A 25063-nucleotide genomic window follows, 5' to 3' on the forward strand; every position below is an offset into this window, starting at 1 on the left:
AACCTACAGATATTAATGTTTATGTACCACTAGTTTTAACAACTACACTAAATGTTTTGTAATATGAATGTATTTACCAGATTTACTAATGTCTTTCTCATCCTTCTAAATAAAAGCTCCTAAAAGCTGTATTTCTGAGGTGAAGTGCTTCCTGTTTGCTAAGGGAGTATACGCTGGCTGTTCTTTCCGAAGCAGACCAAGTGACTGAAGGACATTTTTGCTTGAATAATTTCCAAGTGGGGTAAATAATTGTAAAAGGAAACAATAGCACTGAACTAACTTTCATGGGTAAGAAATGAAATTTGAGTCATTCTGCGTGAAATCAGTTCCACCTAACAAATACAGAAGATATTTTTGGCCTCTATTAGACTTACTGTTTTGCACACTTATGCAGTTTTATATTATGTTTCTCAGCAGGACCTAAATGGAAGTGGGCCCTGCCCCCCTTCTTGGCTGCAGGTTTATTACCAGGACAACAGCTGTGGGGGAGGAGAGTTAGTAACCACTCCCTACCCCAGCCAAGCCTCTTTGAAACTGTGCCAGTTGAGATTTTGTTGTGTAATGTGAAGTGGCAGTTTAATATTGCCTTTGGACTTGCAGCTTGTGCTAGGGACGCCCGAAGCCCTGTACAGCTAGAGAATTTGGACAGAGGGGAATATTTCAGAGACTCCGACGTGACACTCGGTTCTCACACTCAGACAAACGTAAGTGAGACTTAAAGATTTGTATGGGGTAGCCCCCCTACCATCTTGTTATGTCCTCTTTACTGGTCTCAGGGCACCTAGAACCCCATTCCCATGCAGCTAGGAGCTAGAGAAGATTGTATCGGGATGGATATCTGGCAGTCTGTTCCTCACTCCATACAATTTAAGTCCCCCTTGACTAAATACATTTTCCATCTATAGAAATGTACACTGTATTGTTGGGAAGCATGGGGGGTGTGCAATAAAAACACTAAAGTGGTTGTAGCTACCAGATTAATGTTATATAACCTCCCTTCTATTCAGTGTGTGATATATATATATTTGAAATATTGTACAGATGTACTTTTCTTTTAAAAAGTGATATCTAACCAATCAGTTGCTTCCCCTATTGACTGACATCATTCTGTCACCCAAAAGAGACTAATGGAGTAGCTAATGGAAGCAGCGCTCCAGATAAGGTTTTGGGTCATTGAGTAATTTAATCTCCAGTTTAGACAGTGCGAGTAAAATGTACCTTGAAGTAATGAGCGCTTTAAAAAAATACTGTACATACTTTAATACTAACATATGGGGTATGCATTAATTACAGCCTTACATTTTCATGTAACTGTTAGTTTCAACTGCTGTACAAAAACTTGGTATTATAATAAAAACAAAAACAACAATTATTCTTATTTGCTTTATTGACCACAAACAATCTGTCTGTGAAGCAAATAAACACAGAAACAAAACATACTATATATTTCCAGTGAAAAATGCATTCTAAAGTATTGTAATTGTGCTGTCAGGCTAAGCGTGTTTTGATGTTTCATTTATTTATTCATTAGACACTAGCATTACTGTACACTTTTATATACGAGTCGTCTTTGCCCCTGATCATCAGTAACCATATCAGTAAATATTTAGTTTGCAATTCAGCATCCTCATTCTTTCTCCTCTCTATTGCAAGTGTTTTTGTGTCTGCGTTTTAGCGATCTCAGCTGCATTAACAACACAGACACTGGGCTTATTTTCCACCTGAAAAAATAGATGTCATTTTGAAGCCATTTAGCCCTGCCTTAATAGAATAAATAATATTGTAGTCTGGGAAGTTGCTGCTCTTGATGTAGTTAGCTACTGCAGTGGTTTTAAAATGGTACCCTTCTGAAATAAAAGGCAGAATAATCTGATTAACAAATATTTATCATTTACGGTTGACATATCCAGCTTTAAAGTCATACCTGGTGCACCTCTCAGAATTCCATTCAGCTGAAAAGTATATTCATAATAAAGCTGTTTATATAATAGAGTTATAGGACTGTGGTCAGATACTAATATATATATATATATATATATATATATATATATATATATATATATATATATATATATATATATATATATATATCTGAGGTGCCATCATGGAGGGTGCCATCATGGAGGCAAAAGTGAGGGGCCACTAGACTAATGTTGGACCAATAGACCTGTGCATAAAAACCCTTAATTTTGCATGTTGCAAACACAAGGGCAGCTCTTACTTCTAGTAACATTCTAGAAAGAGGTCAGTGTAAATCACCTGACTTTATCTATTACTGCAGCTGAGGTATGACATACAGGAGGGTAAAATCACAAATCTGCATATCCTTCCACTGTAGTAACATGCCCATAAACATTAACCCTTTAACTATCACTTATCAAAGTAGGCGTCTGAGAAACAAAATAGCTATATTAACTTGTTGATAATTCACAGAACAAAACTTGGCAAGAGATACATTTTTTGCCAAATAAAACAATTAAACCCTGGCATAATTTTTTCAAATACCTGAGCAAACAGACAAAGGTTTAAAAGCACTCTTCTTCTGCTTGTCAAGCACGACAGGATCTGTTAGAAGTTGTATTTAAAATTGTCCATGCTGGCAATGCTCTTCATTTAAACTGTAATGATATCTGCAGAGATATATGTATTGATGTATATTCCTATCCAAACGACTTGCCTTAAAAAAATGGCATTTGTGCTGACTTAAAAAAAAAAAACGATTAACAGCCAGATTGACTTAATGAGTCTTTCTTTTTACTCCAGCAAATGATGTGGTGCACACTTAAAATATTTGAACTCAAAGTTTGCGTTGAAAGAGATATTTCTAACACTGAAACAGTAAGGAGAAACACACACACACACAAGTAAATACTGCACTCTTCTTCCTGCGTCTTCTAGTGAATGCTACAATGTGCACGTTTTATTTTACTTTAACTTTCGTATGTGATTGTCTTTTTCAAGTAATACAAAAACACAAACAGGATTATTTTATATCTCTATTCATAACTAATGTAATTCCCAATCAATACTCTGCAAACACAGTAAACCAGATACATGTTTTTGAATGTATAACTAGAAAAATGTTTTAGCTTCTTTGCCAGAATCTGTATAAACAGATTACCGCAGTCTTGTTTCTTAACAGTGAAACAAACGTGGTCATGCAAACCCTTACATGCTACTTTCTCTCACTGTTTAAATCAGAATCGATGTGCTTCTCACAATGATATCAATTATATTGATTACAGAACTTTAAGGTCTGCAGAAAAAAAATCGGTACTGCACATTCAATCTTGCCACATCCAGTTGTTATGTTCCCTTTTGTTTTCGTTTCCCATAGCCATAGAAACCGACTTCTAATTCAAATTAACCACCGTTTAAGAAAAAGAAAAGAAAACAAACAAACAAAAAAAAACACGTTAGTACACAACAGCGCCACGTCGCTACACTGAGGATACCTGTCGGAAAAGCCCCCCCCCCCCCCCCCCCCCCCCCCCCCCCGTGTGTGTGTGTGTGTGTGTGTGTGTGTTAAAATAAAAAAAAAAAAAAACTTTGAGAAACAATAGTTATGGTTTAAGATCAAAGCCACAAAAGTCAGGAAATTCCATTGAAAAAAATGACAATTAAATTAACTTTGGTGCAGCTTGAAGCCAAAAAATCCAGGAAATGCTACAGCACCCATAACTCGGCCTTATCCTGGTTAGGCTTTCAGCACAGATACTGAGATGTGAGCAGCAGGGTAGCATTCAATAAGGGGAACAGTGAACATGGCAGAGGGAACAAAAATACATTTTAAAACCTAAGCAACAACACCCCCACCTGATACAGTCATATAAGATATTACATCATTAAATCTGAGTAGAAATAAATTCAGTCCCCATCGGAAGACCCACCGCCCAAAATGAGTTGCACGATGTCAGCTGCAGAGAGCTGATATCCTCTATTGCAAAACAACCAATCAGAACAAAATAACATCGCCTTCTTCCATGTGATTGGCTTAATATTATTTCAAACGCTCGAATGTACACGCCACAGAAATCAACATTATTAAGTCAGCAGAGACCTTGATGTTGAGTACTACAGCTGGAGTCATTAGTTTTTTCTCCAGTTCTCTCTCTCTCTCTCTCTCCACCGTATTCCTTCGAATTTAACACAGCCCAAATTTCCCACCCTTAATTTGAGGAAAAATTAAAACATCAAATAAATATGTATTTACAAAGATACAACATCAGTTACGCATTTGAATGCAGTTTGCATTCACACAGACCATTAAAATTATGTGCTGCTTCTCATTTCCAGTTGTGATTACTCACACCTGTTTTTCTCCCAATTTGTGAACTGTGGTATTGCATGACATGACGAAAAATACAGGGGTCTGATCAGCGTTTTCCATCTGCCCAAGCTGGTACTGTTTGTTAGAAACACTGAAATTGTAAAAGCTTATCTATGAATTCCTCAGAAAGATAATGACACTTCTTTGAAAATGGCTGTATGTCATGGATGATTCGAGATCAGGCAGTAACGTTTTGGTTTTTGTTTTCTCGCAATCAGTCACGTTTCTGTTTCTGCACTTAATTTGTTGGTGATTTTTGATGTGTGTGTGTGTGTGTGTGTGTGTGTGTGTGTGTGTGTATGTACAGTGCTCTCTCGCTGTAAGACTCTTGGTTATAACGCTCCTACAACTTGTCCCCCAATTCTCTATACTAGTGATTCATGCAGTGTTTCTACAATAAATACAGTACCGCTGGTGTACAAACTATAAACAACTTCTCAGTCTAACTTTTGTTTCTGTCTCCCTTTTGATATAGTATCTGAATTGAAGGAAAGCTGCGCTGGCCCTTTATAGCATCCTTTTTGTTATCTTTTTGCTAACTCCCGATTGCCGTTTAGCCAGGCTATTTATAGTTTACAAACTGCGAATTAAAATGATCCACGAGTGGGAATGTTACCTTTTTTTTTTTTTTGTAAAATATATAGCATTGATTGCATGTGCTTTATGCATGGTTAATTCACAGAAAGTTATGTGCTTGCTTCAGTATGTGTGCATTATAAAGAGCGAGTTATTTTATTTTGTATTTTAGTCAGATATTGTGCTATTTACACAGTGTCGTGGCGGGTGGATCAGGGGGTATTGTACAGTATATTGAACCCCCCCATTCCCCCCCCCCCCCCCCCCCCCCCCCCCCCCCCCCCCCCCCCCCCCCCCCCCCCCCCCCCCCCCCCCCCCCCAGACCCCCCCCCCCCCCCCCCCCCCCCCCCCCCCCCCCCCCCCCCCCCCCCCATATATATATATATATATATATATATATATATATATATATATATATATATATATATATATATATATATAAATAAACTGAATGTATAAAACAAGGGGAGACAGGTTAAAGAAGGATTTTTAAGCCTTGACACAACTGAGACATGGATTGTGTATGTGTGCCATTCAGAAGGTAAATGGGCAAGACAAAAGATTTAAGTGCCTTTGAACGGGGTATGGTAGAGGGTGCCAGGCGCGCCGGTTTGAGTGTGTCAAGAACTGCAGCGCTGCTGGGTTTTTCACACTCAACAGTTTCCCGTGTGTAAATATCCCCTTTATTTAGTAAGGGCTAAATAAATGTCAGTCGCCATCTAGAGCGTTCTGGTTATTTGCTTTTTACTGCAATCAGTAACTCCAGCCACAGTAATTTCTGAATGTTTGTTTTAATTTCAAATGGTGAAACGTTGAACTTGTGTTTTTGTGGTACGGCAATTTTGTTTGGCATAATTATTTACATACCGCGGTTTTCTCGTCTGCTTCCTCAGAATAAGTCCAAATGTGGCTTTGCCTCATTCACCAGAAAGGTTAGAAAAAACGCTTGTCATTATCTTTATTCCATGGACTGGATACCGTACCACGCCTACTACGGCATGAAGACATAGTGCACCAATGAAGCGCAAGATCGACCGAGAATAAAACCCGCCCCAGTGTCAATCTTTCTCTTACACCAATTAGAAAAACTACTTGGAAGCAATTACCAAACCCCTTCCTTTTTTAAATATCCGCCCTCACAGTGACATCACAGCAGGCAGATGGACTACTACATGTGATGATACATTACTAAAATTAATACATTTTAAAAATGTGCATTTTGGTGAAATTGTCATTTTGGTGAAGACTAATTATACGTTTAGCATATTATTCAATGTTTAACCACTGCTTTAGAGTTTATATGTTTTAAATGTTTAAAATTCCCATCCCTAATCTTGGCTCGTGTTCTGGGTGTGTGTCTCAGTGTGTGCACTGTGTGTATGTGGGTCTCAGGGCAGTGTTCTGTGTGTTTCAGTGTGTGTGTGTGTATATGTTCCAGAACATGTTTTGTGTGTGTGCTCTCTCAGTGAGTTCATCTCGTTTGCCACAGGTTTCAGCGAGAGTAACATGGCATGCTCGTCTGCTGCCGGTGCCGGGGCCTCTGGGGGAGGCAGTGGTTTCCGAGCAGGGCCGTCTCTGGGTTCCCTGCCTCGCTTGCGGAAGCGTCGGAGGGTGGGTCGTGGACGGGAGCCACTGGACGAAGCCCTGGTGCGTTTCCTGAGCTCACAGCGTGCTGTGGAGGAGCGCTTCCTGGCTCTGGAGGAGTGTCGGCTACAGCGGGAGGCCGAGGCGGAGCAGCGGAGGGCCCAGATGGAGCAGCGGAGGGCTGAGATGGAGCGCCAGCACGAGTTCCGCATGTTCAGTGTCTTCACTCACATGGTGAGCGCACTGCGGCCCGACCTCTCCCCACCACCCTTTTCCCACAGGGGCAGAGCCAGGGAGGAGGAGGAGGAAGAGGGGAGGGGGCTGTACCCCCGACCAAGCAGTGACCCCCCCAGGGCTAGCCCCTACCTGTCGAGCCGTGGGAACCGGATCCGAGACTTCGAGACCATACTGCAGGAGGGCTACACCATGTACCACTCTGACAAGCACGACGAGGACAAGAACCCAAGCGTATGTAAACACCACCTCCTTAGTTATCACGAAACTGGGCATATTCCAGGACACGTGTATAATGGAGTTAGCCAAGTGCTTTTTTTTTTTTTTCTTCAAACTTTGATTTTATAACTTAATGACCTTTGAGGGCAGTTTAGAAGACTCTCCTGAGACTGGGTAATATCCAAAGTCGTATAGATAGTTTGCCAAAGTTGAAAGCTACTATTCAATAGTAAAATATTATTTTTGTCATATTTGGTTGAACGACTTAAATAGCTAAGCATATGTTTCAAACCACATTTAATCCCCTGAAAAGTCACTTCTTAGGGGGACTACCGTATGTGTACTATGTAACGAAGCATTACTGCTCACGGGTTGTGGAAGGATAGTGGTGGGAGTAGCAAAGACCGGAGATAGCAGATTGTAGTATTTATAAAACAAGAGAGATTTAAGCAACCAAATCCAATATAAAGCAGCACCCCAGCAACAGCCATCTCAGGTCATGGACAGAGAGCACAGCCTACTGTCTCAGCCCTTTCCCTCAACTAACTGTCCTGGCGATGACCTCCTAGCTCTTCTTGGTCTCATTGAATTCATGAATCAATTGGAATCTGGCCACATTCTGAACATGTAACCCCATCCCTGCCTAATTAAAACACACAATATTTACAAATGTACATATGCAGGGACATCAACCCTGCCATACAGATGCAGAATGAATACTTTCACCTCTTCTGCTCAGTACTAACATGAGCTGCTCTTTCCTCATTTCAGGGCATCATCAACTTGGGAACCAGTGAAAATAAACTGTGCTTTGACCTCCTTTCCAAACGGGTGAGTAGGCTGCCGAGGAGGTCCTCCCGCTGCAGGGGGCGTTGTCTCGCAGTTGTGGGGCTCTTGAGATAACCACATTGTCAAAGCGATGCAGAATACATTTTATTTACTCACCAAATTGGCAGGTAAAATAAAACTGTTAACACGGTAAAAACGGTCTAATCTGGCATCTTTTGGGACAGGAAAATTGTGCCAGATTATACAGTATTAATACAGAGGTATTGCAATATGTAATACTGTACCTAATATATATATATATATATATATATATATATATATATATATATATATATATATATAATATACAGCTCTGGAAAAAATTAAGAGACCACTGCAAAATTAACAGTTTCTCTGGTTTTACTATTTATAGGTATGTGTTTGGGTAAAATGAACATTTTTGTTTTATTCTATAAACTACTGACAACATTTCTCCCAAATTCCAAATAAAAATATTGTCATTTAGAGCATTTATTTGCAGAAAATGACAACTGGTCAAAATAACAAAAAAGATGCAGTGTTGTCAGACCTCGAATAATGCAAAGAAAATAAGTTCATATTCATTTTTAAACAACACAATACTAATGTTTTAACTTAGGAAGAGTTCAGAAATCAATATTTGGTGGAATAACCCTGATTTTCAAGCACAGCTTTCATGCTTCTTGGCATGCTCTCTACCAGTCTTTCACATTGATGTTGGGTGACTTTATGCCACTCCTGGCGCAAAAATTCAAGCAGCTCGGCTTTGTTTGATGGCTTGTGACCATCCATCTTCCTCTTGATCACATTCCAGAGGTTTTCAATGGGGTTCAGGTCTGGAGATTGGGCTGGCCGTGACAGGGTCTTGATCTGGTGGTCCTCCATCCACACCTTGATTGACCTGGCTGTGTGGCATGGAGCATTGTCCTGCTGGAAAAACCAATCCTCAGAGTTGGGGAACATTGTCAGAGCAGAAGGAAGCAAGTTTTCTTCCAGGACAACCTTGTACTTGGCTTGATTCATGCGCCCTTCACAAAGACAAATCTGCCCGATTCCAGCCTTGCTGAAGCACCCCCAGATGAGTCCAGTTTTCAGCTTTGCCCAACACCTGGTCATGTAATGGTTAGACGGAGACCTGGAGAGGCCTACAAGCCACAGTGTCTCACACCCACTGTGAAATGTGGTGGAGGATCGGTGATGATCTGGGGGTGCTTCAGCAAGGCTGGAATCGGGCAGCTTTGGCATGAATCAAGCCAAGTACAAGGTTGTCCTGGAAGAAAACTTGCTTCCTTCTGCTCTGACAATGTTCTCCAACTCTGAGGATTGGTTTTTCCAGCAGGACAATGCTCCATGCCACACAGCCAGGTCAATCAAGGTGTGGATGGAGGACCACCAGATGAAGACCCTGTCATGGCCAGCCCAATCTCCAGACCTGAACCCCATTGAAAACCTCTGGAATGTGATCAAGAGGAAGATGGATGGTCACAAGCCATCAAACAAAGCCGAGCTGCTTGAATTTTTGCGCCAGGAGTAGCATCAAGTCACCCAACATCAATGTGGAAGACTGGTGGAGAGTATGCCAAGACGCATGAAAGCTGTGCTTGAAAATCAGGGTTATTCCACCAAATATTGATTTCTGAACTCTTCCTAAGTTAAAACATTAGTATTGTGTTGTTTAAAAATGAATATGAACTTATTTTCTTTGCATTATTCGAGGTCTGACAACACTGCATCTTTTTTGTTATTTTGACCAGTTGTCATTTTCTGCAAATAAATGCTCTAAATGACAATATTTTTATTTGGAATTTGGGAGAAATGTTGTCAGTAGTTTATAGAATAAAACAAAAATGATCATTTTACCCAAACACATACCTATAAATAGTAAAACCAGAGAAACTGATAATTTTGCAGTGGTCTCTTAATTTTTTCCAGAGCTGTATGTATATATCAAATATAAAAAATTACTATTTGAACACTTAGTAAGCACATACAGTATAAGTAATGCCCTAGGATTTGACTGTAGATGTGCCACAACTGCAGGACATGTGCGTATTTATGCAACATACTTCACTCTAAATGTATAAAAGGAAAATCAAATGGCTTGGTGTCAGACTGCACAGTCAGATGGACATTCGTTTCAGGCAGAATAGAGACGTTCCAGATTGCAGAGGTTAACATTTCAATAGGGATTTGGACAGGACCCAAAAATGATGTAAAATTATATGGAATGCTGGTTTGTTGAGGTTTTGTACTGTGCTAACACACATTGGAGTCCTCAAATGAACATTTGTGTGTTGCCAGTTACTGTTCATGAGAAACCATTCAACAAAAAAGCATTATGAACATTTTTAACTTCATTTCAGGAGGGACTACCCTCACGTACACATTACATCACTTTTCAGACAATCAGAAAACATAAATTGACTCCTTTTCATTCAATCGAGTCACATCCCTCAACTACCACATGGTCAACCACAGGGGGTCTATTGTCCAAAAGGCCAGGGGCTGAACCAAATGGGTTTGAGGCCAAATGCTTAATTTTATACCATACTCCATAATCATCAAATAAATGCCCTTCATTTGAATTGGCTAGAGTCTGTAATTATTTAGCATGTCAGCCAGGGCTCAGACAGAAGCTACACTGCTGGGCACCATTTCTAAGCAGGCTCCTTCCAAATGAAAAAGGGTGATTTGCGGCATAATGCGTGTTAGGGCAAAACATCAAAAATAAACCCTAAACAATATTGTCTGTAATGCAGTAACTTTAATTTACTTGTTTAATTATTTTATTAACGAATATAAAAGTTTTATTTTATTTATTTTTTTTTCAAATGCAGTTTGGTGTAATGGCCTTGATACATCTGGCCCACTAAATAAACCCCTCTCTTTAAAAAGGCATATTTAATTCTGTTCTTCTGGTTATGTATACTCCTCAGTTTCGTCCTGTTGCCGTACAGACTGCGTGTCGTGCCATGCAGACAGCGTGCCGTGCATTACAGACAGCGTGCCGTGTAGACAGCGTGCATTGCAGACAGCGTACATTGCAGACAGCATGCCGTGCAGACAGTGTGCATTGCAGACAGCGTGCCATGCAGACAGCATGCATTACAGGCAGCGTGCCGTACAGACAGCGTGCATTACAGGCAGCGTGCCGTGCAGACAGCATATTATGCAGACAGCGTGTCGTGCAGACAGTGTGCATTACAGACAGGGTGCCGTGCAGACAACGTGCTGTGCAGTCAGCGTGCCGTGTATTGCAGACAGTGTGCATTGCAGACAGCGTGCATTGCAGACAGTGTGCCATACAGACAGCGTGCCGTGCAGGTGGTGGAGTGAACTCATGTTTTTCTTTCTTTTGCAGCTGTCTCAGACTGATATGTTCCAGATCGACCCTCCTTTGCTGCAGTACCCTGACTGGAAAGGACACAATTTGTAAGTAACATACCTTGCTGGCTGTAGATTAACACCCTTATACATTATTGTATTAATGTTGAAACGTCTCATTACTTTTCCCGAACATTTATGTTTAAATGTAGCAGATACCTCTCGCTTACCCTATCACTGCTGTTTTGTTAACCTAATGATGTTTCATCCATAACTATTAAACACTACTAAAATTACACAAACAAACTTTTAATTTTAAAATACTGACACGAATTTCAGTGCCAAATATATTGATACATTTGTCACAGAATTTATTTTTTGGGGGGTGGGGTCTAACAGTCTCCAGTTCAATATCTGCCCCAGGAGCAACAGAGTAGTGAAGATAATCAGTGGCTTTACAGCATCACTTTGTTTGAAATGGAAACAGATTATAAAGAGGAGCATTTTTATTTAAAAGCCAGGCTGCACTTGGTGCTGTGTCCAGTTCTGGTCAACACAGTACCAAAGAGACATTGAGACCCTGGAGAGAGTCCAAAGAAGAGCAACCAGACTAATCCCATGGTTTAAATTAACGAGCTAGGGAGGGGGGCTGAATGAACTTAATCTGTTTCTCCTGGAACAAAGACAAATGGAAGACATGATTTGAAGTCTTTAAAACTAAAAGGAATGACATAGTTAACCCAAACCAATACTTTAAGCGCAGCACAGAAACCAGGACCAGAGGATATACTTGGAATTTAAGTGGAGATAGATATACTTAGGACAGGGAATTAAACTCTTCTTCACACAGAGAGTGTTCAGAGTATGGAATGGGTTACATAGTCATGTTGTTGAGGCAGAATCACTTGGCAAGGTTCTGCAGTCAGTCGGCATTGTACATTTTCTTATGTTCTTATGTCATTGACATTAGTTACATTTTCTTGACTTTCACCTGATATTTGTTTCTAGTAGGTATTCAGATATTCAAGTTAGCAAGTTTGATCTGTGCCACGATTAACATGTGCTTGTCCCCAGTCTGCGTGAAGAAATCGCCAGGTTTCTTACCTATTACTGCAAGGCACCGGCCCCTCTGAAAGCAGACAATGTGAGTTTGTGTTTTTACATATTATCTTGTTCCTCATTGGAGTAATAGATAACATTATGATGCAGTGCAAAATGTTCTTCTTAGTTCAGTGCTTCCCAACCTGTGGTCCCCGGACTACTTGTTCACGCAATCTGCCTCTGCATGAAGTAGTGCAGTGCATTCAATATTCCTAACTCGGCTGGAATGACGAAATTAAAACAAACAGAAAAACCTTAAAACCAAAGTTTTAGTACTTTTCATTTTCCACAATATACAATATGTGCTGCAGTGCTGCCAGGGATATAGGAATATCCCTATTTCCATATTATACATTTTTTGATAGGCCCCCCAGCAGCCACAGGGGGTCCCCAGGACCGAGTTTGAGAAGCAAGCGAGTTTTTAGAAGTTCCCTTTCAATCTCAAAATGTCAACTATTACGAGTTGGGAAATGACCCTCGTGTCACATGACCTGAGCACATATTTAAAAAGCTGCCTAATGGGCCCGGTGTGACCATGTGCCTGTTGCATTCTAGAACAAGACGCTACGTCACACAGCAACCTTTGCCATTTGATTCCTCACTCCAACCTGAGCAGACATGTATTCAATTGCTCCATTTTAGTGAGACTCTCTTTATCTTCGGAGACTGTTTTTTGGCAAAAAAAAAAAAAAAAGTACCTTGCTATTCCTCTTCGGAAGCCGGCTTGCCCCAACCTTTTGATGCGATGGTAGTTCTATTTTAGTCTGAATCACACGTCTGTGTGTTTTTTGACAGCTGAGAAGCGGCGGCTGCTGTTTCCAGCCTCGTCCATTTGGGATTTTGTCCTCAACAAATAGTTTTGTGTCTCGGTTTCTGGTCTGTGTTCGCGTTGTGCCAAACAGAGTGTTTGTTTTTGACTTTCCAAAAAAAAAAAAAGAAATACTGTTCCTGTCTTCAGACCGGCTACAGTTGTTTTAGTGTGCCGCACCTCATAGCTACGGCTCGGCAGCTTAGCACTACCCCAGTGCATAACATTTTGGACCTTTTTCGGTGGTACGTAGTACTCCCGTGCATAGTACCCTGCACATCCGTTGGTACCCCGTGCCCCGTGCATTACCCGATGCATAGCCCCGGTACACTCAGCACCCCTGTGCATTTTACTCTGTACATAGCACCCTCGGTGCCCCATGCACTCATCTGGATTAACCCAGTGCATAGCTCCTCCATGCATAGCCCTGGTACATGTAACACTCCCGTGCATCCCTGTGCACTTCCTCAGTGTACCCGTGCCCGGTACACCTCAGTACTTAGCACTCCTGTGCATAGCAACAGTGTCTTACCCTGTACTTGGAACAGCAGTGTTGTTCCACGATTGTGTGAGATGTGGGGTCTGTGTCTCGCTCTGCGCAGAAGAAAGCAAAGAAGCACAGGCACTCGCCCAATGTAGATGTGTTAGCCTTACGGGCACAAATGATGCAGCTAGCAAGCACGGTTGCAAATCAGCAGTCGTCGTTGGAGCGTCTTGTCAATTTCACAGCTCCCCCTGCACCCAATCCGGCTTTTGGTGTACTGAAGACCCCCTCAGCTCCAGCACTGGTCCCTGCTCTCCCGCAGTCTCAGCTGATTGAGGAGGAGCGGGACGATGTGGTGTCCCTGGCCGCCTCCATGGAGGAAGGCAAATTTGAAGGCGGAACGGAGGACCCCTCCTGTTTAGAGGGCTCCCAGTCTGAGAAATATATGGCTCCTAGCGAATTGCTGGCAGACGAGCTAGTAGCCCTTGTGAGCAAAACTGCTGCCTGGGTCCAGATCCCTTGGACTGAGGAGACCCAGGTCCACCAATCGTTTTTTGAAACCTCGGTGTCGACTACACAGCGCTGTAAGCCCCTCCCAGTTCTCCCGGATTTTGTGGAGGAGTTGGGGGTTTTCATGGGGCAGACCAGCATCAGTGCCCACTTGCTCTAGATGGGTGGAAGCATTGTATGCCCTCCAGGGCGTGGAGAAGCTGGGGCTCCAGCATTACCAGCCCGTTGATTCCGTGGTAGCTTCCATAGTGCAGACACCAACCATTTCAACGGTGTCCCGTGACGTCTTCTGCCCAAATAAACAGTGCAGGGTCACTGAGACACACTTAGAAAGGGCATACAGTTCGGGGGCACTGGCAGCAAGAGTAGCAAACACCGCTGGTCTGCTAACTGTGTACCAATCGCAGCTGCTGCAGGACCTGTCTGCCCAGCCTTCTCATATTGTTAATGACCTGAAGCTGGTGCATGACCAGCTGCTCCGCATAGCTCGGCACAGTGGCCAAGCTATCGGACGTAACCTGGGAGCCCTTGTGCTTGTGTGATGCCAGCTTTGGCTCTCCCAGGCCAGGGTCCCAGACGCAGACAAAGCATTCCTGCTCAACGCGCCCATCTCCCCTGGCTACACCTTCAGGGCAACCATGGAAGAGATGCTGCAGCAGTCTTACTGCACAAGGGAGTCGTCAAAGCAGCTCGCAGAGCTGCTTCCGTGACCCACTTATACCCAGCACCAGGGGCAACAGCGATGGAGACCCAGAGCTGCCGCTCCACAGACCATTGTGTGCACTGTCCAAGTGGCTGCTCCACCTGGGCCAAGCAGGCAATACCCCCGCAACCGATCCTCGGCAGCGGCGGGCAGTGCCCGGCAGAGACCACAGCAGCGCCCACAACAGAGGCATGTAACACAGTCCAGCAGGCTCAACAAAAGCAGCAGCAACCCTGATTGGCTTCGGCCTCAGGACCTGCACCGTTCAGCCATCACCACCTTCTGGCATGGAAGCAGTGCACCACCGACTGACGTGTGGGTGCTTGCAGCTGTTCACTCCGGCTACTCTCTTCCAGGGGCTTGTGAACACTTTGGTGTACGACAGGCTTCTGTTCTCACACTATAATTGAATGCTTTTCTCACAAAGCGTGCAATTCACCTTGTAGAACCCCCATGTCAACAGGAGGGTTTTTACTCAGTGTACTTTATGGTACCAAAGCGGGACGGCGGGCTCCGTTCCATTGTGGATCTGAGTGGCCTGAACTTATTCCTGAAGGAGAGGAAGTTCAAGATGCTAACTACCCGTCACATTCTCCAGTCTGTCCAGCCGGGCGACTGGTTTGCGACCATGGACCTCCTAGATGCGTACTTTCAAGTCCCGATACGTCCTGACCACCTTTGCTTTGCCTTTCTGGGCAGTGTGTACGAGTTCTGTGTCTCATGCTCCCAGGACTTTCTTCAAGTGCATGGATGCAACTCTGGCACCCCTGCGGCTGCAGGGGGTCAGGGTCCTCAATTACTTGGACTACTGGCTCATCTGTGGCCAGTCGCGGGAGCAAGCTGTGTCTCACACGGCTATAGTGACAGAGCATCTTACCCGGCTGGGACTCTCATTCAACCTGGAGAAGAGCTCCCTGCAACTGGAGCAAGTGACAGTTTTCCTGGGGATCTGGCTAGATTCCCACTTCATGCTCGCTTCCCTGTCGGCCGACAGGGTAAGTGCATTGCAAGCCTGTCTGTCCCTTTTTCATCTGAGACAGTCAGTGCAGGTGGTGCTGTGCCAACAGTTGCTAGGTCTGCTGGCCGCAGCCTCCTCTGCCCTCCCTCTCTGTCTCCTCCAGATGCGCCCCTTGCAGGCATGGCTCAATGCCCAAGTAGTTCACCCAGCTCGAGACAGACACCTCCAACTGACGGTGTCTTGGTCATGCTGGCGTGCCTTGAGCTGGTGGAAGAGTCCTAGTCACCTCAGCGAGGGAGTAACTATGGGTGTAATATACCGGAGTTGCTGACCACGGACGCCTCCAACCTCGTTTGGGGAATGGTTTGCAATGGCAGGGGGACCCATGGGGTCTGGACTGGCAGGCCCTGCTCCATTTTCAATCAGTGCTGCAGGGTAGGCATGTACTAATGTGCATGGACATTACCACTGTCGTGGCATATGTCAATCGCCAGGGGGGGCTAAGGTCCACGGGGTTGCACCAAGCGGCGTTCCAGTTGCTCACCTGGGCACAACTGCTGCTTCTTCTGGGGCAGTCAGGTGTTTCGAACCAGGCAGCAGACCTGCTGTCGAGGGGGGCTCCTCGGCATGCCCCCAGGTGATAGCCATGATTTGGCACAGGTTTGGCAGCGCAACAGCTACAGAGGCGGGGGCCCTCAGGGAATCGATGCCCTAGACCACAGCTGGCCTCAGGGCTTGCTGTATGCATTCCCCCCTCTAGCGCTGATCCCGTCCTTCTTGGTGAAAGTACAGAACGAGGTCATGAGGGTCCTCCTGGTTATTAAACACTCAATAGTGCTAAATATAGAAATATTAAGAAACTTAATACAGTTGATTGCCCATGAATGTGTTGGGATTTGTTTAGTATTTGTAAATGTATTGGAATGCAATTATATTGTAATTGATTCTGTTGTGCTAATCAAGTGGGTGCCCCTGGAGACTGCAGTTTTGAGTGCAGTTCCATCTCCCTGCCACATGGGGGCTGCCAGGTGCTATGCCTCTGTAACAGCCGCGTTCTCTCTCCTGACTCCACAGGTTTTGGTGGTGAATGGCTGTGGATCTCTGTTCTCCTCTCTCGCTGCAGTTCTCTGTGATCCAGAAGGTAGGCACTCTCTCCCTGTACTGCAGTGCCATATGAGTTCACTCTTTGTGCAGTGCTTTTGCTCTTGCTGATCCAGAACTTCAGAACAAACATGGAGGATTGGGAGTAGGTGGCTCTATAGAGTTCTGATTCAGAAAACCTACCAAAAAGTTGAACGAAGTAATGATGAGGGAGGCAGTGAAGCTAATTAAAAGTAAGGAAAATGGATTGTGAAACCTGTAATTTAGAATTTTTACCATTTTTAAATCATCCCTAATGGTAGACTTGCATGGTTTCAGTTGATTTTGCGAGTGACTTGGCCCATACTGTTAGTGCCCTATTCCTCAGTGCACTTTCCTGTTGCTTTCAGATGGAATCCTGATCCCCACCCCCTTCTATGGAGTGATCACTGCAGATGTCCTTCTCTACAGCAACGTCAGGCTGGTGCACGTTCCTCTCGACAGCCAGGTACGGGCTATAGTCTGGAGCGCTTTACTTTATAGAGGCATCCCAACTAGAGGAAAGCCTGGAGCTTTGGTTATTAAACCTTGTTATTGATGCGAGTGGGGAGGGTATGGAATGGGTTTTTAAACCATGTCTGAATGTGAAGCATGGGCAGACTGATCAGTTCAGTTTTCATTTCCTCATGAACATGCTGCAGATCATGCAAAAGTATGTGCTGAAATCTCTGAATGGGGCAACCTGACATCTATGGCACTTCACCTGCAATGCCATTTTTTTGGTTTTGAAATCAGAAAATGCCACTTTTGTAGCTTTGAAGTAGTTACAGTAGTTACATTACTGTTCTCCTCCAGGCACACCCTTTCATTTATGTATGCCTCAAATGTGCAGTTTTGAAAGAAACACATAATAGCAAACATTTATTTTAATTTTAAAGCATGATATCTGGTACGACACTAGTTAAAGAAAACATTGTTTTTAAGCCTTGCTTGTAGACTTCCTGGGTCATTTTACCTGGAGGGTGAAATTGTGCCCACCCCTTTACTGGCTTTTTTCCTGTCAATAACCAATTAGCTGCTTCCCCTACTGATTGACATGCTTTCATCCAGTGACGTGTTTTGAACCAGAAGACATTGCTGGGGTAAATGATCAAGAAAATAAAGCAGTAAAAGATTTAATGGAATGCAAGACCGGCTGTGGAAGGGTGTGGGTATTCACTGACACTGGAAACAGAAAGGTGTATTTCCAAAACACTGTACAGGTGCCCAATTTTATGGATTTTCTTTTTTTTTGTTGTTTGTTTTTCACTGATTTATTTTAGACCGCAGAGGGTGCTGTTGTCCGTGGCCTGACTACCAGCGATGGTGGACTGGACCACAGACATACCATTTTTGGTAAACAGTTCAGATGCGGGCAAACTCGCAGGTGCTCAAAAGAATAATGAAAACAAAAGGTGAAAGAAAAAGGGAAAATAAAACACAGTAATAAAGGTGCTGCACTCTTCAGCGTTTCCCCAATCGTTGCTGTACAACCCGGGTCTCCATCCTACACTGCTGTTCCCTCCACCTATTCTTATACGCTGTTGGGAGTCTGCCCAAGGGTTCCCCGGTCTATATATTTATTTTCTTCTCTTTGGGTTTTTTCTTTTGTTTTCTTTCTCTGTCCGTTCATGGTTCCATAGAGCAGCGCTTCCGCTAGCTCGTTGTCGGTCTAGAGAGGCAGATCTGAGGGAACAACAGAGCATTATTTTATAGGCCCAGCAATTTCCCCGAAGGCCCGCCTCCCAGCCACTCAGAGAGGGAAAGCCCACACACCCTCTTCCCCATCTCTCTGTGTCACTGCTGTGACTGACAGGTGGATTCCACAGGGCTGCAGCACTATGCGTATGTCAGATGGTCAGCACAGATCTCCCCTGTTACACAGGCAAACAGAGAACTCAGTACCAGATCTTTTAAAGTACAAATACACATTTTTCTTTAAAAACTGTACATTTGAGAGCTATTTAGCTAATGGAAAAGCAAATGTGAAAGATTTATGGAATTATTTTGTTAGCAGTTTTAAACAATTAAAACTGGATTTGACAAAGTTTTGGGTACAACCAGTTACTAGGAACTAGACCAGCACTGATGAGCTGACTGGTCTCCTCTCGATCTTAAATTTTCCTATGCTTTCAAAAACTTTGGCCAGTATGACTTTCTGGTATTCATCTCATGCTGCATGTAGAACATATTCCAAAGTGGCAGTAACATGAGCTCCCTCGAACCCAGCACTGCTTCTGTTACAAGATGTCATTCTGTTTTCTGGTTTCTTTGTTTCCAGATGAGTGGCAGTGATGAGCGCCCCTTTCAGCTGACTGTGGAGAAGCTGGAGAAAGGTCTGGAGGATGCTAAACAGGAGGTGAGTCACAAAAAATCTGCTCCTTCCTGTCTCTGTTGTAGTCAGGGTTCCTTTCTGTCTCTATTGTAGTCAGGGTTCCTTCCTGTCTCTATTGTTTTTAATTCTGTATCAGTTAAGTTCCAACTGCTACCTTTTTTCTATAATTTAAAATAAACATCTCAACTTGCAAGTTAATTATTACTTAAGGAAATAATTAAATTTATCACAGCTTATCATATGATAAAAAAATAAATGACAGTTGTATCTATATTTCTGATCTGTGAAATACATGTAAATGTCACTATCTGTGGTTTCTATAGAGTTTATTCTTTAAAAAATATTAATAAAAACAAAACAAAAAAGACATCCTTTAAAGCAGGGGTCTTCAACATTGGTCCTGGATAGTCCCAATCCTGCAGATTTTGTAGGTGACTTTAGGTCATCAATGGCTAAAGATTGGGAACACATGTTAATCTTGACTAATTAGCCAGTCATTTGTTCAAATAACTACTGAGAGCTTGGTTGAAATGAAAACTAGACTGTGTAGCTCTCCAGGACCAGGGTTGGAGAGCCATGCTTTAAAATGAACACGTCTGTGAATATCAATAAATGGTGCACGATTTCACTGAATAGTATTACATATTATAAGTCTACGTATATCTTCATATACCTGCAGAACTGCTAGTCCAGGTGTGATGAAACCTATAGAGTTTATAAGAATATGGGGAGGTGAGCACTTCTGTCACTTCTCTTTCTGCTGCAGGGCATCTCTGTCCGGGTTATGATTCTCATCAACCCCCACAATCCTCTGGGAGAGATCTACACACCCACAGAGATGAAAGAATTCCTTGAATTTGCAAAGCGGTGAGTCATGTAACTTTCAAAAGTTATTGTATCATTTGAATTCCTTTAAATTCAGGAGAGACCTGGATTGAGTTATAACAAAATAGGAAACACATATGCAAGTAGTTCTAGTCTCTGTTGCACTTTGTTACAAACATTTTTTCCCCCCCCCCCCCCCCCTTTTTTTTTTTTTTTTGTTTTTATTTTTTTTTTACTTTTCATCTACTTAGCTGTCTTTGGGATCAAAATAGCCCCAGCCAGTGACCATGAAACTAGGTCTAGACTAAACTTTCATCAAAATTGTGTTTGTTTACTTTGGTTATCAAATTATAACAAATAAAGCGATTTGTTTTCCTTATCTATAATTTATAATGTGTGTACTCATTTCTGCATGGTTAATTCAGCTCACACTGAATTTCTTGGATTGGTCATTTTCTGAAGGGAATAAAACATTTAAATGGCTGTAAGCAGGACCGGTTAGCATGTGCTGAAATGTACCTTTATTCCTTTCAGAAAATGTGCCTTTGCCTTTTCAGACCTTTTCTAAACAGGGCCCTTTTATCTAGATAAGATAAGAACTCTTCCATGTTTATTAAAATGTATTCCAGTACCTTTGGAGACCTTGCAACTGTTTCTACTGAACAAGCTCCAGCTGCCTCACTCATTCAGCTTTCTGAGCACCTGATTATCTCTCTGTGCGTTTCAGACATGAACTCCATGCCATTGTGGACGAGGTCTACATGCTGTCTGTGTTTGACGAGTCTGCCACCTTTCACAGTGTCCTCAGCTTCAACAAGTAAGTACAACTCTGTCAGCTGCCACAGGGCCTGGACTGTCTTCCTTTTAGATTGCTAGTAGCTGAGTCCCCCTTGTGGTCATATACCATATACCACACTGCTGTCTGAGATGTGTGGACTTACGTTGTCAATGTACAGCACTATTGTATATATGGATGTTACAGGTGAGATACAATGCTTCCTATGCTTATGCTGCAATGAAACTTACTAACAGAAACCTAATAAATTCAATGACAAATGTTTAGACTTTAGAATTACATGTAACTATTTTGTTAAAAGAAAAAACGTAATGTGTTAGGCAGAGTACAGTATGCATTCACACTCTCTAAAAATCTCTAAAACAGCATGTTCTTCATTCAGGAACCTCTTAGTGAACTGCAATGAGTTATGCTTTTGTTCTTATTTCCAATACAGATGATACAAGCCTCTATTGATACGATATATAATTTAAAAACAAGTCATAATTAATTCAAAATATAATATAAAAAAAAAGGCTAAATATATCTTTCCAAAGAAAGACTATTTAAGAGAGTGTCTGTCCCAGTTCAGGGGTCTCTTCTACTCACAAAGTTAACCAGTTTTGCATAACATGGCAATTAAAGCTTTGCCATTGACTTGTTGCTGCTTGTTTGCAGGATTCCAGACCCGCAGAGAACGCACGTGATGTGGGGAATCAGTAAGGTATGTGGATCCCACATGTCTGGACAGGCGAAGGGGGCTCAGGCCCCCTGCGTTCACAAGCTTTCCAAACACTGCAGAATGGGAGGCAGTGTGGCAAAGTGGTTCTAGTCAAGAGACAGGGATCCAAACTAAATTTGGATGAGAAAGCATGTCATTCACAGTAGGATCTAATTATTTAAGTAGTATTTTTGACATCCAAAAATAATGAACCACTTTTACAAATGGAATGAAACTTGGTTAGAACATTCTTCAATATTATAATATTATTATTTGTTTATTTTAGCAGACCTTTATCCAAGGCGACTTACAGAGACTAGGGTGTGTGAACTATGCATCAGCTGCAGAGTCACTTACAACAACGTCTCACCCGAAAGATGGAGCACAAGGAGGTTAAGTGGCTTGCTCAGGGTCACACAGTGAGTCAGTGGCTGAGCTGGGATTTGAACCCGGGACCTTCAGGTTACAAGCCCTTTTCTTTAACCACCGGACCACACAGCCTCCTAACGCTAGTAAATCTTGTCGAATATGTATTACAATCACTTTGTAGATCATCTACCATTTCCTATATGAAAGAGGCACACATTGTTAAATGTGTGTTTGATTTTTAATGGTATTTTATCATTGCATTTGTAAACAATAAAACTATTTCACTCTTTTTCCATACTGCACTTCCTGTTGAAGGACTGCATCCAACACTTGTGCTTCTGGGAGTTTGAGTCCTTGTAGGAAAGACTATTCAGAATGTTTAGCTTTTTTTAGACAATGACTCCTCCGTGTCTAAATATAAAGTCAGTGTTTAAATATAAAAAATAAACATTAAATGTTTTCTGTTTATTTTATTCAAAGTAACTCCAGTCTTTCAGAAGCCAGATGCTTTGGCTCACCATCCGTACCAATCACTCACACGGTGTAGCACTGATGTGTCTGCAAGGAGTGTTCCATTGTTCTTCACTCACAGCTTCAGATAACTGAATTCACCTTTACCATATAGAGCAATCGAAGACCTACAAACAATGGCAATATACAGTTGTAGTCACAAGTTTACATCCCCCAATGGAAATTTATAATTTCTAGAAATGTCTCGAAAACAATTATAGGAAAAATCTTGAGCAAAAGTTTTGCTTTTGTGGATGAGGAAAAAAGTTACAAGAAGTACATCTATACAGTCTTTATTTCAGCAATTTTTTTGAAAAACTCCAAAATTGCTAATTCAAAAGTATTCATACCGTGACAAGAAAAATGAAATTAATAGCTAGCTGAGGCACCTTTAGTAATAATAACCTATTTGCATGATTCTTTAGTGGTTTTTGACCGTTCTTTAACGCAAAATTGTTCCAGTTCATTCAAATTCCGCGGACTTCACTTGTGCACAGCATTCTTAAACTCATACCAGATTCTCAATCGGATTTGGACTTTGACTAGGTGTGGCAGGGCGGAAGCCCTGCACATGGCAAATATGTAGTTTTGTTGTATATTTTTGGGTTACTTGTTGTAAATGAATTGATTTAATTGTTTAGCTGCTGTGGCGCTCCGCCGAGTTTGATTACCTGTCTGCGTGGAGCAGCAGCTGAAAGCAATCAGCTGTTCCAGCAGGCAGGTGGGCGTGTTTTAGCGGAGCGTCAGTATAAAAACATAGCGATCACTGATCGGCGCTGCTGCATTATTGTTTACTTTTTGTTTGTGTTTATGAATTAAATCCCATGCGCCTGTGTTGGCGTAACAACATTAATCTCTCTACTCTACCTCAGCCTCTTGTGTGTTTCCTTGGCCGCCTGAGGCAAGTATATCAGGACACAACCACAATTTAGTGTCAGAAATGGATTGCTCCATCCCGCGCAATGCAAGATCGACCTGTAACAGAGAGACATGGAGGAGCAAACCCCAGAAATTTTTTTTTTTTTTGGGGGGGGGGGGGGGGGGGGGGGGGTTGTGGAGCAGGACCAAGCTAACGACCACCAGCTGCAACCTGAGCATCAGAGAGGGTGGAGCTTTGTGTCCAAAGGACTGGAAGGGAGGAGTGTCCAGCCAAAATGCCCCAGTGGCAGGAGCACGGTCCAATGAGGGAGGTTCGTCCTGCTGAGCGTCAAAAGAGAGAGGAGGAGCTCCGACCCCCAGAGCCTGAAGATGCAGGTCAACCACTTGAGGAGATTCTGCCTTCGGTCCGGCCGTTGCTGCCGGAGCCATCGCTCCAGTGCTGTGACTTCACGGAACAAACACAGTTTGAAAGACTTGATCGCCGCAGGGGCTGCCCTCTGCAGAGGAGCCCAGAGAAGGGACACAGGGTTTAGGGGGACACCATGGGGCTAGAAGGGCACCCCGTGATTAAAAGCCCTAAGAGAAAATAATGGTGACGATGGGGGTAAATTATGATTGAATAATGATTGTGAATGATAATAGTCACAATGTTTAAAAATATAAGGTAATAGTGACGTTGATTATTGATTTTAATGCTTGAGTGGAAGCTAACTTTGGACCCTCTTGTGTGTTGATTGTTAAGTTGATTTAGTTGTTTAGCTGCTGTGGCGCTCCGCCGGGGACGATTACCTGTCTGTGTGGAACAGCAGCTGAAAGCAATGAGCTGTTCCAGCAGGCAGGTGGGCGTGTCTCAGCAAAGCCTCAGTATAAAAACATAGCGATCTCTCTCTGTGATCGGGGCTGCTGCAACGTTTTCACGGCACCTTTTGATTTATAGTTTGTTGTATTGTGTTTTATTTTTAGTGTTTGTACAGTCTTGTATTGTCCTGTGTGCGCTACCATTGCTGGTAGCGTCACATGACATTATTGTTTATTTTTTGTTTGTGTTTATTAATTAAATCCCACGTGCCTGTGTCGGTATAACAATGTCAATCTCTTTTCCTCAGTCTCTTGTGTGTTCTCTTCAGCCGTCTGAGGCAAGTATACCAGGACACTACCACAATTGGCCATTTTAGAACCTTGATTTTATTCTTCTTTAACCATTGTGAAGTAGATTTTGGTGTGTGCTTTGGATCGTTGTTTTGTTGGAACGTCCAGTTGTGCTTTTAAACCAAGATATGTAGCGGAGGGTTTCAGATGATTGGTCAATATCTTTTGGTATGCAAATGGAATCCATTTTACTATGTATTGGAACTAAATTTCCTGTGCCATTAGAGGAAAAACAGCCCCATAGAAAGTTATTACCACCTCCATGCTTGACAGTAGGTATGGTGTTCTTTTATCTATACACCTCACCAGACTTTCTCCAAATGTAACTATTATCAGCATGGCCAAATAGCTCAGATTTATTTATTTTTGTTTCATCACTCATATCCATCATTCAAATGCCGTTTTGCAAACTAAGGGATTGTCCTTGTGATGTTTTCGTAAGAGTGGCTTTTTCCTTGGCCTGTGACCATTGAGACCTTCACTATGCAATACTCGACCTGTGGTTGACATGGAAACCCCTGTCCCAGTTACAGCCAATTCACTTTGAATATCTTTGGCAGTCAATCTCCGATTGTTATTAACCTTCCTCACAGTTCTTCTACTTGTTCTTGGTGAAAGAACCTTCTGAGTGAGCGTTGTGACAGTATATGGCAAAGTGCCCCGCTCCTGCGTGTATTTTGTGTTGTATGTTGCGTGTTAATGTTGGTGTATAGTCATTGGTACACGGGATATAAACAGGTCTG

At 42.7% G+C, this 25063-nt stretch overlaps 1 protein-coding gene across 5 annotated transcripts in view; it reads left to right on the forward strand.

Annotated features, from left to right (window-relative positions):
* Positions 1-25063, forward strand: part of LOC121329726 (1-aminocyclopropane-1-carboxylate synthase-like protein 1) — a 62723-nt gene that overhangs the window by 11104 nt on the left and 26556 nt on the right. For 3 of the 5 annotated variants that reach the window (XM_041275435.1, XM_041275439.1, XM_041275436.1), the window contains exons 2-11: positions 6396-6958; positions 7715-7774; positions 11112-11182; positions 12149-12218; positions 16713-16779; positions 17129-17226; positions 19039-19116; positions 19859-19959; positions 20645-20734; positions 21371-21416. In XM_041275435.1, the coding sequence (XP_041131369.1) occupies positions 6396-6958; positions 7715-7774; positions 11112-11182; positions 12149-12218; positions 16713-16779; positions 17129-17226; positions 19039-19116; positions 19859-19959; positions 20645-20734; positions 21371-21416 (1244 nt within the window). Of the gene's footprint in view, positions 1-529; positions 705-6395; positions 6959-7714; positions 7775-11111; positions 11183-12148; positions 12219-16712; positions 16780-17128; positions 17227-19038; positions 19117-19858; positions 19960-20644; positions 20735-21370; positions 21417-25063 lie in introns of those variants that run through there. The other 2 variants (XM_041275438.1, XM_041275437.1) reach the window with 2 other exon arrangements.

The sequence above is a fragment of the Polyodon spathula genome, chromosome 17 (genome assembly GCF_017654505.1).
Source record: "Polyodon spathula isolate WHYD16114869_AA chromosome 17, ASM1765450v1, whole genome shotgun sequence".
Taxonomy (NCBI): Eukaryota; Metazoa; Chordata; class Actinopteri; order Acipenseriformes; family Polyodontidae; genus Polyodon; species Polyodon spathula.